The sequence below is a fragment of the Glandiceps talaboti genome, chromosome 20 (genome assembly GCF_964340395.1).
Source record: "Glandiceps talaboti chromosome 20, keGlaTala1.1, whole genome shotgun sequence".
Lineage (NCBI taxonomy): Eukaryota > Metazoa > Hemichordata > Enteropneusta > Spengelidae > Glandiceps > Glandiceps talaboti.
In genome coordinates this window covers 11872903-11890449 of record NC_135568.1, presented here as the reverse complement: position 1 = coordinate 11890449, position 17547 = coordinate 11872903, and the positions used below count along the sequence as shown (strand labels likewise).

Here is a 17547-nt window from a genome sequence, read left to right as displayed (position 1 = left end):
TTACCTTCATAGATAAGTTCAGCTGTTGTCTTATCATCAGCCACTTCACAAGTATAATCAGCTTCGTCATCAGATTCTGCACTATGAATGGTGAGGGATCTCCTCCTGCCCTCCACCTTCATTTCATACTTTTCTGAAGGTTCAATTTCTACACCATTCTTGAACCACTTAGCTTCAGCAGTTTCATCTGACACTTCACATTCAAAAATGACATCCTGTTCAGGCTTGACAGCCTTGTCTTGGAGTCCATCAACAATAGTTACTTTGGCTTTGACTGGTTTTACTTCTGTTATAGAGAAAGGGTATACTATGAATTTATTTTCTGAAAATGAAATATGTATCAAACCATTTGAAATTGCAAGATTAACCAGGAATTATTTATTATAAAATTGAAAGATTTATTTCTCATAATACGACATAGAAAAACAGGTACCCTGTGCAGTGATCTTAGATTTACCTAGCATTATACCCAGGTACCTGTTCCTGTGGTAAAGAAAGAAAAAGAGCCATCTCTTCATAATAATTTACTTTGATTATTACTCTATGGTCAATTCTCGGTATCTATTATAGTATTTTATCTCATGCTAGAGGGTCAAAACAGAACTAGAAGGTCGACTTATTCTCATGCGCGCCTATAGTAATACATGTGTAGCGTGTGGAGCAGAAGTTATAGTGTCGACCAAAAAATCGAAAAGTCATTATTTTTATCACAAACCTAGGAAGTAGGATTCTATTCCAGGCACTCAGAAATATATTTCAGTAATGTACATTGTAGTATTAAAGCATTTATTGCCTCATACCAAAATACTAATATCATAGCTTAGTGTACTGCTAGGTATTAGTTTTCTTTTCTCCTTAAGTGATACCAATCTATTGATTTGCTGTTACTCTGGATTTCAATTATTGCTATAAAAATTTCATTTTTATGTGTCTTACCATCAACAAGGAGTTCAGCTGTAGTAAGCAAGTCTCCAAGTTGACAAGTATACTCAGCTTCATCATGTAGTGTAGTGTCTTTCACGACCAACGAGCGTCGTCTGCCTTGAATCTTGACCTCAAATCTCTCGTCATCAGGTTCAATAAGTTTGCCATCTTTCAACCATGTCACCTTGGCTTTTTCATCTGTCACCTCACAAGTTAGTTGAGCAGTTTCTTTCTCCATAACTTCAACATCAGTAAGGTTTTTAGCGAAAGCGAAGGATGGGACTTCTCTGTCTTCTGGGATAGCTTCTCTAGCCATGGCCAAAACTTGAGGCCTGTCTGCTTTCACCTCTTCTCTCTTTGTGGGTTTTTCTACCACTTCCTCTGCTAGCTGTTCTTCCCAGTGTTTAAGTTCAGGCCAGTCCATAACTTCTTCTTTCTGTTGTTTAAGCCACTCAATGTGCTTCAGGATAACACGGAAGTCATAGATTCCATGTTCCATCAACACTCTTTCAAAGTTTTTAGGTTCCACATCCTTTAGTAGTTCATTAATGTCAATGTCTTCTGGTGCAATTTCAATCCTCTTTGCCTCAGAAGGTCGTCTATTAAATAAAAAAAGGCAAAAGGAATTATAAGCAATAAACCACACTCCGGGGATGAAATATCCTAGGTTCTGACCAATTGACAACGTATACACTAGTGTCAAAGAATATGTGTATGGAATCAAGTGGTCAAAACTACTGATGATGGGGCAAATTACCAAGTTTAAGTGTCATCACTGCAATGTGATATATATTGTTTTTATTTTAGGTGTTAATTTTTTGTATGTCTTCCCATCCAAGTGCAATTTTATTTTGCGCATGTGGTGTATGTTTTGTATAATTTTTATTGACTTATCCCTTATGTCATCCTTATGAATAAATGAATAAATAAATAAATAAATAAATAAATAAATAAATAAATACATAAATAGGCCACTTTGTACTGCGTGCAGAGGTGGGACCGGCCTTAATACAGATACAGTGGCCATGATGGATGCTGACAACATAAAGGATTGACTGTCAAATACTATTCTCATTCAGGGCCATTTGGAGGCGTGCCAACTGAGCTACATCACTATTATATCACAGTTATTTTAATGTCCAGACCAATCAGATCTCTGGATTTGCACCATCAATATACTTGTATAATGTCCCATATACATGTATCACAAAAAATGATTAACAGTACAGTAAGCAAGTCTTTGGCTTCTTCATGTAGTGTGTAGGATCTTTCTTGATCAGCTAGCGGCATTCAATGACATAATTTAGATGTACATAATGTATTAAAGCTACAAAGCCAACAGAAACATCTATAATACTATTGATTGTGTTTAATAACAATGTCAGGAGACAATTCTTTTTCTCATCAATGGCATACATTAAATATTATACACAACACTTCCACTGTAAGTATTATTACTCAGGTATTTAAAGTTTTATAAAGGAATCAAGCAATCTTCCTGCCATACCTTTTCAGTACTTTGCCGTAATCTGGTTCTTCAATTGGTTTTTCTTCCACAACCAGCATGGCACCAGACTTTGCTTCACCAACAGTATTACTGATCTTAACAGTATACTTCCCAGCATCCTTCATTTTGGTTTCTTTTTTAATCATTATATATTCATCAGTTTCTTCATCGCGACGTACTGTGAACTCCTTACCATCAGTAATTTGCCTCCAGCCGATAGACCAGTTAACCTTTGGTATTGGATAACCACCAATTTTGCAACGGAATTCAGCTGGTCCATCTATAATAGAGTGTTCAATCATTTTATTAACTAGTATTTTATTGCTCTTTCTTTATATAATTATTACCCCTTTCACAGACCTTTAGTGGCACAATGGTCTGTGTGTACTTCCTCAACTACCAGCAGTGCATACAATCCATTCCAGCATCTGTAAGGATTCAAGCATTCACATTGCAAACTTTATTCTACCATATCTCCAATTAAACAGCTAGGTTGACTGAGGCACAATCATGGTTCAAATCTTGGCAAAGGGCTTTAGCCATTCAGAAACAAGTGAAGCTTGAACCTGCAACCTACAAATTGCAAGCAGGTTGCACTAACCATTCAACCAACATGACACCCCTATAATACATGTATATCAGTTGTGAACACACTTGATGAAAGAAGAAGTTTAAAATGTAAGAGTATAAAGTATGGGGTGTAAACATCATTATTACAGGCTTGCAAATAGAATATTTAGATCTGTTGTGTACAGATGTAAGTATGAAAAGAATAAGCAGTGAGACTTATGAAAATAATGTTATGTTTACCTGTAAAAGCTTTACATTTCTTAGGTTCTTCAATAAAGTATGGAGCAACATCATCTCGTTTCTCAGCTGCTACAGCTTCAACCGCTGCTACTTTCACGGCCATGATTGGTTCTTGTTCAACAGGTGCAACAGTTTCCAAAGGTGCTACCTTTTCTTCCATAAATGGTGCTTGTTCAACAGGTGCAACAGCTTCAACTGCAGCAACCTTGCGTTCCATGATCGGTTCTTGTTCAACTGGTGCTAAGGCTTCTACTGGTACAATTTTCTCTACGACGATGGGCTCTGCTGCAGCCTCTTCTGGAGCTGGTGAATGGAGAAAATAGCATGATGGAGTTATAGCACAACTGTATTTGGATGTTGCTATGGGTGTGATCTTGTTGCAAGGCATATTTGCATACATTTCTTGAATCTTCATTAACTTACCAAGGTAATATACCAAATATCATGGCAAATGGTCCAGCAGTTTTTTACTTTAAGTTGTATACACACACACACACACACACACACACACACACACAGACAGACACTTTGCCATGCCTCAGTTCAGTTGTGCTAAAAAACACAACAAGCCCCTAGTGCATGTACTCAATCATAAAACAACTAACAAACACAAGGTGTCAAGCAAACAATAAGAATTCAAATGAACTAACACTGTTATACCAATATCTATCATACCAATAAAACTTACTTTCTACAAGCAGTTCGGCTGCACATTCCACTTTGCCGACTTTGTTCTTAGCTTTACAAGTGTACTCTGCATCATCCTCCAGAGAGACCTCCAGCAGGGTGAGTTTATACTTGTTACCGTCATGGTCCAAATGAACAGTTTTGCTTGGTTTAAGTTCTTTATCGTCTTTGTACCTGCACAAGGTCACAACAACATCAAATTATCAAATACAAGCCTTAACAAAGATGAAAAATATTGAGCATTCCAACCGTCTACAATGAAAAAAAAATTAAGCTGCAAAGAAGAATGATTGGGTCAAATAGTGGTGTAAGCTTAGGATTTATGTCCAGACCAATCAGAACTGGGTTCCTGTTACAACTTTTGTCATAAAAGTACATAAAAATGTAAATGAATCCACGTACCAACTGACTTCAGGTTCTGGTTTACCAGTCACAGTACATTCAAATGTCGCTGTTTTAGTTTCTATAACTTCAGTGTCTTGGATTTTTTTTATGAATGTGGGTGCTTCAAGCTCTTCTTTAGGTGGAGCTGGGATCTCCTCAGGTGCTTCTGAGTTTACAATGGAAATATTCATATGACATTCAAATCTAATGCAGACATATGTGATTAAGATTGTGAAAGAAACCTTCTTGGACACTTTAAAGTACATATAGACGTGTGTTACATGAATGATGTGTTCTCAAAAACAGGTTCAAATGGTCAGAACTTCAAATAATTAGAATAATGTTCATTGATACTCAAGACAGACAACAGTAATGTTGCCAAAACACAGACATGAAAAATGTTATGTATCAACAAACATTACATAATTATCTGATGTGCTCAATTGCATTTAGAGGTTTGTTCTGTGACTGCTGCATCAAATGCTCAAGAATATTTGATCATGAGATGAGTTTAGTTAAAAGTAGATGCTTGATTCCAAGCTTTTTCTCTCCTGTCCAGAAGGTCTCATTCAAATCTTGCACAAAAATGAGACATCATCACATGCATTTAGATAACAGTACCCAATAAGACAGTTGTCAGATATTCATTGATTCAATTACTGTACATGAAGGAGAGCAATTGAGAGCTGGGTTCCTGTAACAAAAAAGAATATTTAGATCCAACGAGATATGCATTGTTATTGTTGTTGCTCATGACATGCATATGTCAAAGTTACAACCAAGTTTATTTGTACCCTCTACGGTGAGTTTTGCCCTGGTAACTGCTTCTCCTGCAGGGTTTACAGCTTTACATTTATATTCTCCTGCATCATCAGGGAATATTTCAGGAATATCAAGAATGGCTATCTCATTCCGGTAGGTCTGTTTGAAGTCCTCAGATGGCTCAACCAACAGCTCATTCCTGTAGAAAGAAGATAAAACGTAAATTCTCTATCCCAATATACACATTCTGGTGAAAATTTGATTTTTTAGTTTACAATTGGATCCAGGTTCGAAATGAAAAAAAATTAACAAATTTTAACGACTAGTTATTGTTCTTTAATAATTTAATGATGTTGATTTCAAATTTGAGGGTAAGTGGTTCTGCAAATTGCGCCAAAAAAGAAGTAACACCTATAGTAAAGGTTTAAAATTGCACACATCAATATATGTATCATAGCTATATGTCAGTTTCTACTGTTTTGTGGTGACAAAATTGAAAAGATAGAATTGTGTTTCTATGGTTTTAGGAAAGTAGAGCATTTAGTCAACAAATTTTAATTCCTTCAAATCATTAATGAAACCTGTATCTATGGAAACAATGAATGCTATTTACCTGTACCAAGATACTTTAGGAGTTGGTTTACCAGTAACTTTGGTGACAAATTTAACATGTTCTCCATCTTTGACATTCTGTATATGACAAAAAATACAGTAAAACTACATGTAACTTTTGGAAAATATCACTCAAAAAGGCTTTAATTCCCACTTGTTCTAATGTCTCTGTTATTATAAAGTTCATCCACACTGAATTGTCATATGTATTGGAGGATGGCAAGCAATGTACAGCCATTATTGTAGTCATTTTATCCACACATTTCTTTGAGTTATATACATGTACACTGTAGTTTCCCTTGTTAGTTACAAACGAATGTAAGATATTTCATATGAGATGTATCCAGATTCAATCTGACATTTCAAATAAAGCACTGAATGTTACAGAATAAATAACCTTCAACATCTACATGAAATATTTTATGATTTAGAAATAAACTGTCAAGATGTTAAATGAATTCAAGTCTGTCAAATTCAGTACGCAAATGACAATGTATAAAATGTGAATGTGTCAACACTATTCAACTTCTGTTGATTGATACTTTTTGTTTACAGATTAAATATTTTAAAATACTAATGGCACAACTCACCTTATCTTTCAGTTCATCAATAAAGAGGGGTGCAACCAGTTCTGAAATATAAATCAAGGGAAATATTTGGAGAAGAATTCTTCTATGTACTACAGGCATCTGGACATATAACGCTGAATTCCAAACTATGCAGATTTCGTGTGGAGCATGACATCTCACCGGCATACGGCTCAGGCAGCAAACAGTGTGTTAAATAATGCAAATATATGCATGATTTGTAGGAATGTCTTGTTGTAGGCAATTACACATGTAAGCAGCTTTTGGGGTTGACCTGAATCAGTTTTATGGGAGAGTATATAACTAAGGCAAAAACCTAATTTTCATATTTTCTTTTTGCTTTCATTGCATCACTGTATTGTTGATGTGAAAGTCTATTTCCATACTTAACAGATGAATCAAAATAAAGGAACATAGCAGGAGCCACTTCCCTTGTAAGTTGACTTCAACCAATTCTAAAACATTAACAGAATACCAAGGAGAGTGTCTGACATGATTGACAAGATTAATGTGTTGAACTTTTTCATAATTTTCTACTATTTTCTGAGAAATGACATGAATCCTTAAAATTGTTTCAGGGCCAAATACTGAAATTCAAAGAAGACGGCTTTATACCAATCAGAATTTTAAAACCTTCACAGAGGGGCAAAGCCTGTAATATTGGGAATGTCAAATTGACAAGCAATGATAATGAATATCTTCTTACATTACAATGATGCTACACACATTTTTCACACCATAACCCAAAGTATATATTGTTCATAAAAATACCATTCTATTTAGTATGCTCATTACTTTTATGTGACTGTGAAAGGGTACCTTTCAAGTTGCAAATAAATAAATATATAAATAACTAAAAGTAGACGAATTTTGTGATTATTGTCCTTTCCCTTTCTTTCATTTTTAAGCTGTTTTTTAGGAGAAAACAATGAACCATTTTTTTAGTTTTGTAGGAATATCTTGATATGATACTAACAATCTTGAAGCAATGAATGGTGTGTGTCACTATTTTGTCATCTGTGCCATTGTACCACATGAAATTTTAAACAACTTGAAAGGTACTTTTTAAAGAGAGGATAGGGAAATTGATGTCACACAGAGGTATATGAACATGACAATGGTAGTCATTTAAGATGAAGTCATTAGAGGTAGACATATGAGGGGTCGGAGGACTGTGATGTCACAAAACTGTAATTGCAGCATAATGACAAGCTGTACGCCATAACTATATAAAAGGTCAATGTTCAATCAATCAATCAGTAACAGATGTGTGACAATTGCCATCACTAATATAAATTTACAAATGTGGAAACGACCGGTAAAATAATCATGAACAAGCATTTTGGTCTGTAGGTTTGGAAAAATATATTACAACTTTGTACAACATGATAATAATTAAAATAATTTCTGGAATGTATGGTCAAATTGGATTTCAATTATAAATGACACTGGATTTGATCATCATATTGTTTAGAAACGTGTATATAAATTTATCCAAAATTTTGTTTCATCATTTTTCCTCTTGAGCTTTAAACTGAACAGATTGGAATAAAGTTGTTGCTTTTAATACGAACTCTTACTCTTCACGTTTATCAAAAGAATCAGTCACAACTAACTGTTTCAAATCTTAACTTGAGAAATAATCATGTCCCTTGCATTATGCTATCACTATCCATTTCAGGATCAGTTCTATGTTGCATTTTGATTGAAGTCTAAGATGTAAATACAAAAATAATGGTTTGTAACATTTGGACTATGACATATATGATTGAGTTAACAAAGGCAGAAATATAATGCATACAATTTTGATTGTTAAAAGATGGATTATGGTTACATGAGAAATGTGAAGAATGTTCAAAGTACTGAGATGACTTGATAGTAACTTATCGAATACTAAAAAGCAAGCTCCTACGCAATGTTAGAATTAACTAGAATGCTTCACACTGAATGTAAATAAAGCTGTATGAGTAGTAGCCATGTTTAATTCTGATTCACAAACTATGTCAGATCAGACTGCAGTCATGTTTGATTCTGATTGGTGGATTATGTTAAAGATAAGACTGCAGCCATGTTCGATTCTGATTGGTGGATTTTGCAGAATTTCAAAGTTATCTGACAAAGTCAACAACAGTACTAGGAGTTGGTACCACACAAAGTTTTGTATGCCTTCCAGAATTATTGTAATTATGTACACATACAAATGGCCGACACTGATAGCGAGCAAACATGTATGTGATTTGACACACTCTATCTCACTCTGAACACAGTCATCACGGCACTCATTCAAGGTCAAAACTGACAAACATTGTGTCAAAATCCATGAGTGTGCTTATAATCAGTGTCTGCAGCTTGCTTAAGGAAAAAAATGATGTCAATTGCTCTGGAAGGCACAAAAACATTGCTTGGTATAATCACGGCAGATATGAAGCTCTCATGTGTTTTACTGATTAGAAAGTATCTTTTGTGAGTCTTTCAATAATGATCATTAACGAATCAGACAACAGGTGTCATTCTTTTCCACTGCGTTCCAACCAATCAGAGTGAATCTTAAAAAAGCCTTCATAAGAACATTAATCAGGTTGAACTTTCTCTAAGATGTCATGTCATACCCATGATCAACTCTGAGACTCAATGTTAAGGCAGTATTAAACACGGAAGTCTGATGAGATCAGTTGTTAAAAGATCCAATATGGCTGTTACCATGGCAGTGTAAGTCATACGTTAGTGAAGCATTCTGTTGTATAATAACACTGCATAGGTGCTTTTGACATACATATAGGTCTCACACATTTGGAGAGGCAGCGATTAGAGCTACGAAGGCTAACAGTAAGCAAGCAGCTGGTGAAGACAACCACCAAGTCCCATACTGTACAAGCAAGCAAGACACAAGACAATGCCCTCAATGTCAAACCATGCAATCTATTCAGATGTTACAATGATAAAAATACATGACTTTGAATATCACATTACAAAAAAGTTATTAATGATGTTACATCATTGGAATGAAAGTCTAATAACTTCAAGAATCTAATAATATCTATATCTCGAAGTATAAAATTGCAGTAGCTGCCGAATTGAGTGAGTCAAGTGTTAGCCAGTTAGTAGAATTGTTACAAAAATAGAGCCACACTTGAAGTAAAGTTTTAATACATAAATTACAAATTAGTTTTGATTTTGTTACTTTGGTTATAAATTCCCCATCACAAAAAAATCCAATAAATGGTTAAATATCAGAGTTGATTATATATCCGCTAAAAATTGCACTTTCTGAATGGAACAAGTTCCTTTCACTTAAAAACCAAATGCAGCTGCAGAAGTGTTGATATTTACAAAGTATAAAACCAGTACTAGCATTTTAAATTGCCCAAAGAAATATTAATAAATAATGCAATATTTACACTGACATGATTTTAATGAAACAAAATTGTTTTCAATAAATATGAAAGATGAGTCGGTGATTGATTAATGTTCACAAATTTGAATTACGTGAAATAAAAACCTTAACATGGTGCCCACACAAGTGTACAGTGATTTGGTGTACATAAGCAAATCAACTTGATGTGCAAGATTATAGTGATTATCAAGGTGCTGGTGTTCATATATCAAAGCTTGCAATAAGACTGAGCTGTAAGCTTGTTACATAAGACATTTTTGTGAAAGCACAGCAAAATTCAGTAACAAGCAGTGCATGCTATTTGCGTCTGACTGTCAATTTCTGGTCAAATCAGTAGTGTTATATTACACCTTGGTGTCTTCAATAAGGGTTGAAACTTCACAATGTCAAAGTCATCTAATAAACTTGCTTAATGTGAAACATTTTGATTAAATCTCATTCAAAAAATACAGTTTCAATTAAATATGATTGATAAACTTCAGACTGTATCTGTCATTTGAGCAATCTTTGCTGAAACTTCCTTATTTGTTTATCCGATTGCATACTATTTTGTATGTCTGATCAAATTTTGAGTCCATTATTCAAATATTGTATCCTGTCTTTTGTCCCTGATCAAAAGCAACAACTTAACAAAGTGTGCTAGTTTATGCTGTCTTTAAACCAATATGTTACTTCTGAAATGTGTCAATTGAAATTAGAATTCTGATCAACCGAATCCAGGTAAAATTGCTTTTGAAGGCAGTGAAACAGATTGATTTGTAATAGTTTTGTGGAACTCAATATCTGATATCAAGTTTACATTCTAGTTACATTTGTTTTTATCACTGACAAATGTTTGTCAATCGAAATTGATGATTTGAATTTTGATTATAGGTTCACTTGTTTTCATTAAATCAGGTGCTTGCATTTCCATGTTGCATAAATCAACAAAATTTGTTTCTTTGGAGTGCAGTACTTGCAGTAGCCTATACAACTTATTTTAAATTTCATCCCTGAGCTGAGCTGAGCCAACACACAATTTTCATTATTTTGTATTCTTTGGTTACTTTACGGTGTATCCAAAAGCATAAGATGCTTAACCACAAGCTTGATCTAAGCTTTGCACTATTTAGAATTATAAAACAAATTTTCTCATATAAATCAATTGGTCCTAAAGAAGATTTTCAATAAATAAAATTTTTCTTTTTCAAACATTTGTACATAACTCAAAAGTTGGTCCAGCATCAAGTTTTGAATCTATGAATTCTAATCATAGATTCAAAAAAAGGCATCTTACAATTTGCCTGTATTTGATGTACTCTGTTTTGGTCTGATTGACTACAAAAGAAAAACTAAAGCATAGCAAAATGCAATAAAAACAATCAAAATCACAGAAACATCCCATTCCAATGGAAAGGGTAGGATACCTTCAGGTACGGCCAACTTCTCTGCCGGTACTTCTGGTTCTGGTTCTGGAAAAGGGATAAAAATATCAAATATGAGATAAAATCACCATCTAGTAACATATTGTTTTCGACTCTCCAAAGCTGCTAATATTTATTAACCTATAACTAACAGTTGATACTCATGGTTGTATGCCTAAAAGTTAAAGCTTTCATATCATATGATTATTATATATGTTAAAATCATGCTTCAAAATCAGTAATTTGGTTATTAATTTGGTCATTTTAGGGGACCACAATGGAAATAAGTTGTTAAAACTTGTTTGTGTCATCCTCACCAAAGGTATTCAGTGATGTATCTGTTTTGTCTTTCATGTGAATGTGATACCTGCTGTATTGTATATCCATTTTAGTTTGTGGCTTTCCGAATATTTTTTGCCAAATCAAATTAAATCAAATCATATCATTTTAGTCTAGTTAACATTCGTTTTTCCTGTTTACCATTTCAGGTATTTTAAAATTATTCTGAGAATTATCTTATCTTAATGAAAGAGTGTAAGATTCTTGGAAATGTAACATGTTTGTTGAAACTTTACATTTTTAGAGTGCAAGCACCCGATTAAGAATTATTTAGAACTGACCATTCCTTGGTTAAAAATAATCGTTATCTCTAATTCATTTCTCTTAGTACTTAGTACTTCTCTCACTAGTTCTTTATAGTTGTCTTATGTGCACTGATACACACCTGGTTCTTTGAGAGTAGTGATGGTATCAGATTCTGGACTTGGTTCACTGACTCCAGCAGCATTTCCAGCACTGACTCTAAACACATATTGTGTGTTTGGTGTCAGATTGTCCACAAGGTATGTAGTGGTAGTGTGTGTGGTTGATATGGTTGTCCAAGTTTCAGTAACCACATGGCGCATCTCAATGATGTAGGCAGTTATGGAGCGTCCTCCATCAGATTCTGGTGGCTGCCATGTCAGAGTCAGGGTTGTTGTACTAATGTCTGAAACATCTGGTTTGCCAGGTGCTGATGGTTTATCTGGAGGAGAATATGAAAGGGCTGAAAATGTCTACTCATAAATACCACCTCAGTCTTTCATGCTCTAGAATCATACATACATACATACATACATACATACATACATACATACATACATACATACAATGTACATACACACACTCACACACATGCATGCATATACTTACATACATGCATACATACATACACACACAAATGCATACATACATACATACATACATACATACATACATGTATGTGATTGACTAATTTCAATTATTTGATATATTCTTGGATATTTGATAATTTTGACCGACCGACCCCTTTTGTATTATTTGAATATTCAATAAATAATTAGTATAGAAATATGAACTACCAGCCTACAAATCGCTAGTCCTGATATTTTGAAAGTTTCTTTTGTTAAAAACATTTTATGTTAATTCAAATAAAAAATGAAAGTAGCAAACTTGATTTTTAATGAATTTTAAAAATCAGGGATTATCACTGATGTGCTCATACCCTATATTTTATACTACTGTTTGGGTATTTGATTAACAATGCACCCTTACCATAGACATGAATAGTCAGTTTATGCTGATCCATAGCATGTTTATTTTCAACTTCAAAGGAATAATCTCCACTATCTTCAGGCTGAATGTCTTGGATTGTCAAAACTGAGTACTTCTCAGTGACTTCAACAGCATATCGGTCACTTGGTTCAATCTCTTTCTTTCCAAGATACCAAAAGGTATCAGGGGTTGGGATGCCAATGAACGTACATTTAAGAGGGACAGAATCTCCACGTTTCACTGACATGCTAGCAGGTCCTTCAGTGATCTTAGCTGCCACTGTTGGGTAAATAGAGAGGTGGACAGGTGTTACGCTGTTTACGTTGACTTTAACAGGTGTTTGTTGTCCAATAGTAAAATTAGTTTGTGATTATCAGAGAGACTTGATAACATGTCAGTGATGTTTAGCATGCATGGGGCATTTAGCAACTGCTGCAGTTTGACCAGAGGCCATAACTTTTAGTTTTTTCTTCCTCACTCCACATCAATGCTTTCCGCCATCATGGATCCCGTTCAGTTGGCTTAGTGATCTGCATTTGATGATATAAAGCTACACAACTGCAGCAAGTCAAACAATATTTTGTAATTTTTTTTTGCTTTGTGCTGGTGCAGATTGCTGGTGCATGCATGCAGGCAGACTATTTTAGGAGACTGTGCCTATTAAAAGTGGCAGGCAAGGGAGTCATACAGGATAAGAGTGCACATCAAAAGGCATCACACACATGCGACGGGTTGGATGAAACACATGAGGAATATGTTAATGTGACTGAACATGCCAAGTTACGTGATATGAGGTGTTTTCACCTTTTGCAATCTTGTAAAAATGGTGCAATTGCAAAAATAGGTGAAGTGCGAGGTACCATATTGCTATGAATTGGAAATGTATGATATGTATATATTGTACGAACAGCTTTAAACATGTGTAAACAAGGGCTGCAATTATCAGAGTAAAAACCAACATGACATAAAAAAAATGTTCTTATTCATTTCTGATTACATAATGGTGAAGGAATCATGTCATGGATGAATGGTTATGAAAGGTTGTGATGAAAATTATTTTATTTTTTTAAAATTGAAAATCAAGATCTTTATCATTAAGTTCTACTACTTTGTGCAAATGTGACTGACAAATTTCACATTATTCTGCAAAATAATTTTTCTTTGCATCTACCTAAAAAGTATTTTTGAATATGTCAGTTGTATGCTTTTACAGAATAGAATAGGAACTGGTGGCTTTTACTTGGATAACAACAGTGAACTAAAATAAATTGTGTAAGGAGATAGTCAGCATAACAGTACAAAATAAACAAATCTACACAAACACATTGGTACAAGCCATAATCTCAGCAAAGAAAGAGAAATAATAAGAAAAAGCAGCAGAGAGCGACCGCCATTGTTTCTGTTGAATCACTAACAACATACTGGGTTTGTACGCAACTATATGCAAAACTTAGTGGCTAAGCTAAACTGCCATGCTTAATTGGGGTATGAATTGCTTGCTACCATATGGTGAAATAAATGCTGCAGCTACGCTTAGCAATCTAGTGGAATTGAAATGATATGATTTGACTGAAGGGTTTCATGATCAGACTCTTAAGCATCCTCACAATTCATCTAATATGCGCAACCCATAAATTTTAGAATATTTCCATTTATTTCACAATTACAAAAGCTTTTAGAGACATATCAGTAATAATGAAACAAGGTTAAGTAACAGGGAGAACTAGCTGGGAAGGTAGGTAGCTTAATATTTGGGGTTTCTTTAAATGGCAATTTAGGTGGCTATGGAAAAAAAAACTATTTCTAATATCAGTTGGCAAGCTTACTACATTTACATATAACACTATACTCAGTCTGAAAAAAACATACACGGCAATTGGCTATGGCTACAAAATACACAACACAGTTAATAAATATAATTTGCCTTTAACAATATAATGTTTTGTATATTCTCATGAGTGGTTTGACAGTTTCCTTTTAGATGTAACTAATTCTAACCTGCCTGGACAGTTTTAATCATAATTGGAAAATTGTCCACATTCTAAAACTGCCATAAAATCAGGATTGTAATTTCTGACAATCCATATGTGAACAGTTTACACAGCGATTCCAAATTAAAGCTGGTAACGAGTTATTGTGAACCTGTCCTATTTAATTAATTACAAATAACACAAGAAACACATGGCTTGTTTAATTAACAGTAATTGTTATATATATATGGTGACACTATATTTTACAAAATAACCTTTCAGTAGTTTTAAAGTGTTTTTAGTTGCAAAATTATTACAGTCATAAATGAAGTCAAACCCTGCCCAGACTGTTACAAAGAACACTGAAACGAACTGTTTATTCCTGTTATTATTCCATGTAATGTTTGGTTCTTTAGTCAGAAAAACAAAATTTGGTAAACTTTTAGTTAAAGAGATTTGAGGGTATGAAACAATCCTGGTCCAAATGATCACAAACAACACTTAACTGCACAAAATAGTTTATAGTTTATGAAACTACTATAATTTTTGACGGAATAAACTTGAAAACTTTTTATAATGTTTCCAAAATGTACGCAGCTATGAAAAGAAATCTAAACCTAGCATAAAGACTATTCAAAAAAAATATGCTAAAACAAAGGCATTTGCAGTTACATAGATTCATTTGGTCAACTGCCTGCCACCTTTTCTCACATGCAGAGGAAAGATAAGATAGTTTGAAGCCGATACTAGAGAAAAATTTTATAGTAACTGCGTATAGGATCAACAGGATGTAGGTAGACCATACCTATGCAGGAAAAGAGGAGAAATCAAATACTAAATATAAGGAGCTAGCAAAGGAAAAAGTGGTTTTGAAACTACTGTTATTGACTGGATATGTTTGTTTCTACACATGGGACAAGCTTGCAGGGCAAAGTCATTTTTGGAAATGGAAACACTATTTTTGATTAATTACTTGATACTGAATAAAGATTCCTAAGTAAGGGAACCTTGCAGTGCAATAAGCAGTTGTTGGATCTAACATCTTCTATTTGCTGTATACTTACCTTTCTACATGTAAGAAAAGCTTGCAGCGCAAAACTGTTGTGTTTGAAACTATTTTTAATTGCTGGATACTGAATACGTAAGAAAAGCTTGCAGCGTAGCATTGCTTTTTGACACCACTGAAGACTTACAAGACTTCAGTAAGGAGAAGAAAAATGCAAGCTTTCACAGCTATGTATAAATTAGAAATGTTCATATTTTAGAGTGCCACTTACCTTGTAAAAGGAGCTCAGTTGTTGTTTCGGCTTGGCCCACTTTATTGGTAGCTTTACAGGTATAAGTCATAATGTCCTCAACAGTGACATTGCGAATAGTCAGTTTACACACACAATCCTCTGTATATTCCACAACGTAGCGTCTGGTTGGCATAATCTTTGTCTTCTTCTTGAACCATTGTACTTCTGGTCTTGGAATTCCTATCACCTTGCATTCCAAAGTTACATCTGTGCCTTCAAGTGCATCAACTACATCAAGTTCTTTAATAAACTTAGGTGGTTCAGTCAATATCGACACAGCAAAACCAGCTTTAGCTTCTCCAATTTCATTGGTGGCTTTACAGCTGTACTTGCCAGCATCTTTCTCCTTCAAGTTTTTGATAATAAAGACATGTTCATCCTTTTCTTCATCAAAGCTGACAGAGTAGTCAGGACCTTCTTGGCAATGTTTCCATCCCTTAAACCAACCACTTGTTGGCTCTGGATTACCTGAAATTTTGCATCTGATCTCAGCTGGTTCACCTGAAATGTTAAATCATTGAAATCAGATTAGTTATTCGTTGTTTTGCTTTGAAACAGCTAAATTTTATCAACTCTAACTGCTGGAATCGACAAGAATAAAATCCACCCATTGTCTTGGACTAAATAAAGGTAGAAGGTTTTTTACTTATAGATGTATACATAATTTGATGTATCACAAGTCTGCACACTCTATTACAGATTACTTTACTCTTATAGATCATCCCTATGATACAAGGCAAAGACATAGTGGTAACCTTTTTCTAGAGTATAATCATACAACATTTGGTCAATCTTCCATATCATACTCTGGCATTAAAACCTGGAACAATATGCCTGTTGAGATTCGGTCTATTGGCTCACGCACGAATTTTAAAAAGAAAGCGAAAGAGTTGTTATTCTCAGAATATGTATAACTATAATGCCATGTACAACTTTATATTTCTTTCGTGAACTGACTGTGGTGATTGTATGTGTTTAAATTTTACTGTTCCACTGTTGATTGTTGTGCTTTGTCATTTTGTTATGTTTCTTATTTGTTATAGTTTCTGTGGCAATCTTGAACATCGAGTATATACACCTACAAGTGCGAGTGTGCTTGTTAGTCACTAAGGGGATACAAGCTTGACTAGCTTTGCTATTTCTTGATCCCTTTTGCCATTTATTCTGTATGTGTATCTTTTTGGGATTAGTTTTTGTTATTATTATATTGGTGAATAAACTTATTATTAAAAGATGTTTGCCAAGTGGGTTGTCAGTGGTTGATTTATTAACCATTTGACCTTTGACTAGTGTGGTCAGGATATGAGTCCTGATCTGTGTTTGATTAACTTTGCCATTCTCTAAGTACGAAGAATGTTGCTCAGTTAACTCTACCAAACAACCCAGATCTTCCTTGGGCACTCCTTTTTCCTCCTGAATTAAAAAGCCTCCATCCATAGCTGCCACAGGCCTGAGGGATGATTATTGAAATCATGACTTATGACATAAAATTACTTACCTTCTGGTGCTTCACAGTCTTTTGGATTAACTATAAAGATAGGTGGTCTCTTTCCAGCTGTGGAGAGATACAATCTTAGCATAAATACCAAGCAACATTCATCAAATTATGTGGTATGGCAACACATCATTCATATTAT

At 34.4% G+C, this 17547-nt stretch overlaps 1 protein-coding gene across 1 annotated transcript in view; it reads right to left on the bottom strand.

The window, feature by feature from the left end:
• Positions 1-17547, bottom strand: part of LOC144450678 (titin-like) — a 450019-nt gene that overhangs the window by 239920 nt on the left and 192552 nt on the right. Inside the window, exons 104-117 of the mRNA XM_078141331.1 lie at positions 17409-17465; positions 15890-16411; positions 12643-12921; positions 11795-12094; positions 11074-11118; positions 6277-6317; positions 5688-5764; positions 5107-5273; positions 4331-4478; positions 3930-4102; positions 3242-3544; positions 2432-2711; positions 937-1523; positions 5-286 (exon numbers count right to left, since the gene is read on the bottom strand). Coding sequence (XP_077997457.1) covers positions 5-286; positions 937-1523; positions 2432-2711; positions 3242-3544; positions 3930-4102; positions 4331-4478; positions 5107-5273; positions 5688-5764; positions 6277-6317; positions 11074-11118; positions 11795-12094; positions 12643-12921; positions 15890-16411; positions 17409-17465 — 3261 coding nt within the window. The remainder of the gene's footprint in view (positions 1-4; positions 287-936; positions 1524-2431; positions 2712-3241; positions 3545-3929; positions 4103-4330; positions 4479-5106; positions 5274-5687; positions 5765-6276; positions 6318-11073; positions 11119-11794; positions 12095-12642; positions 12922-15889; positions 16412-17408; positions 17466-17547) is intronic.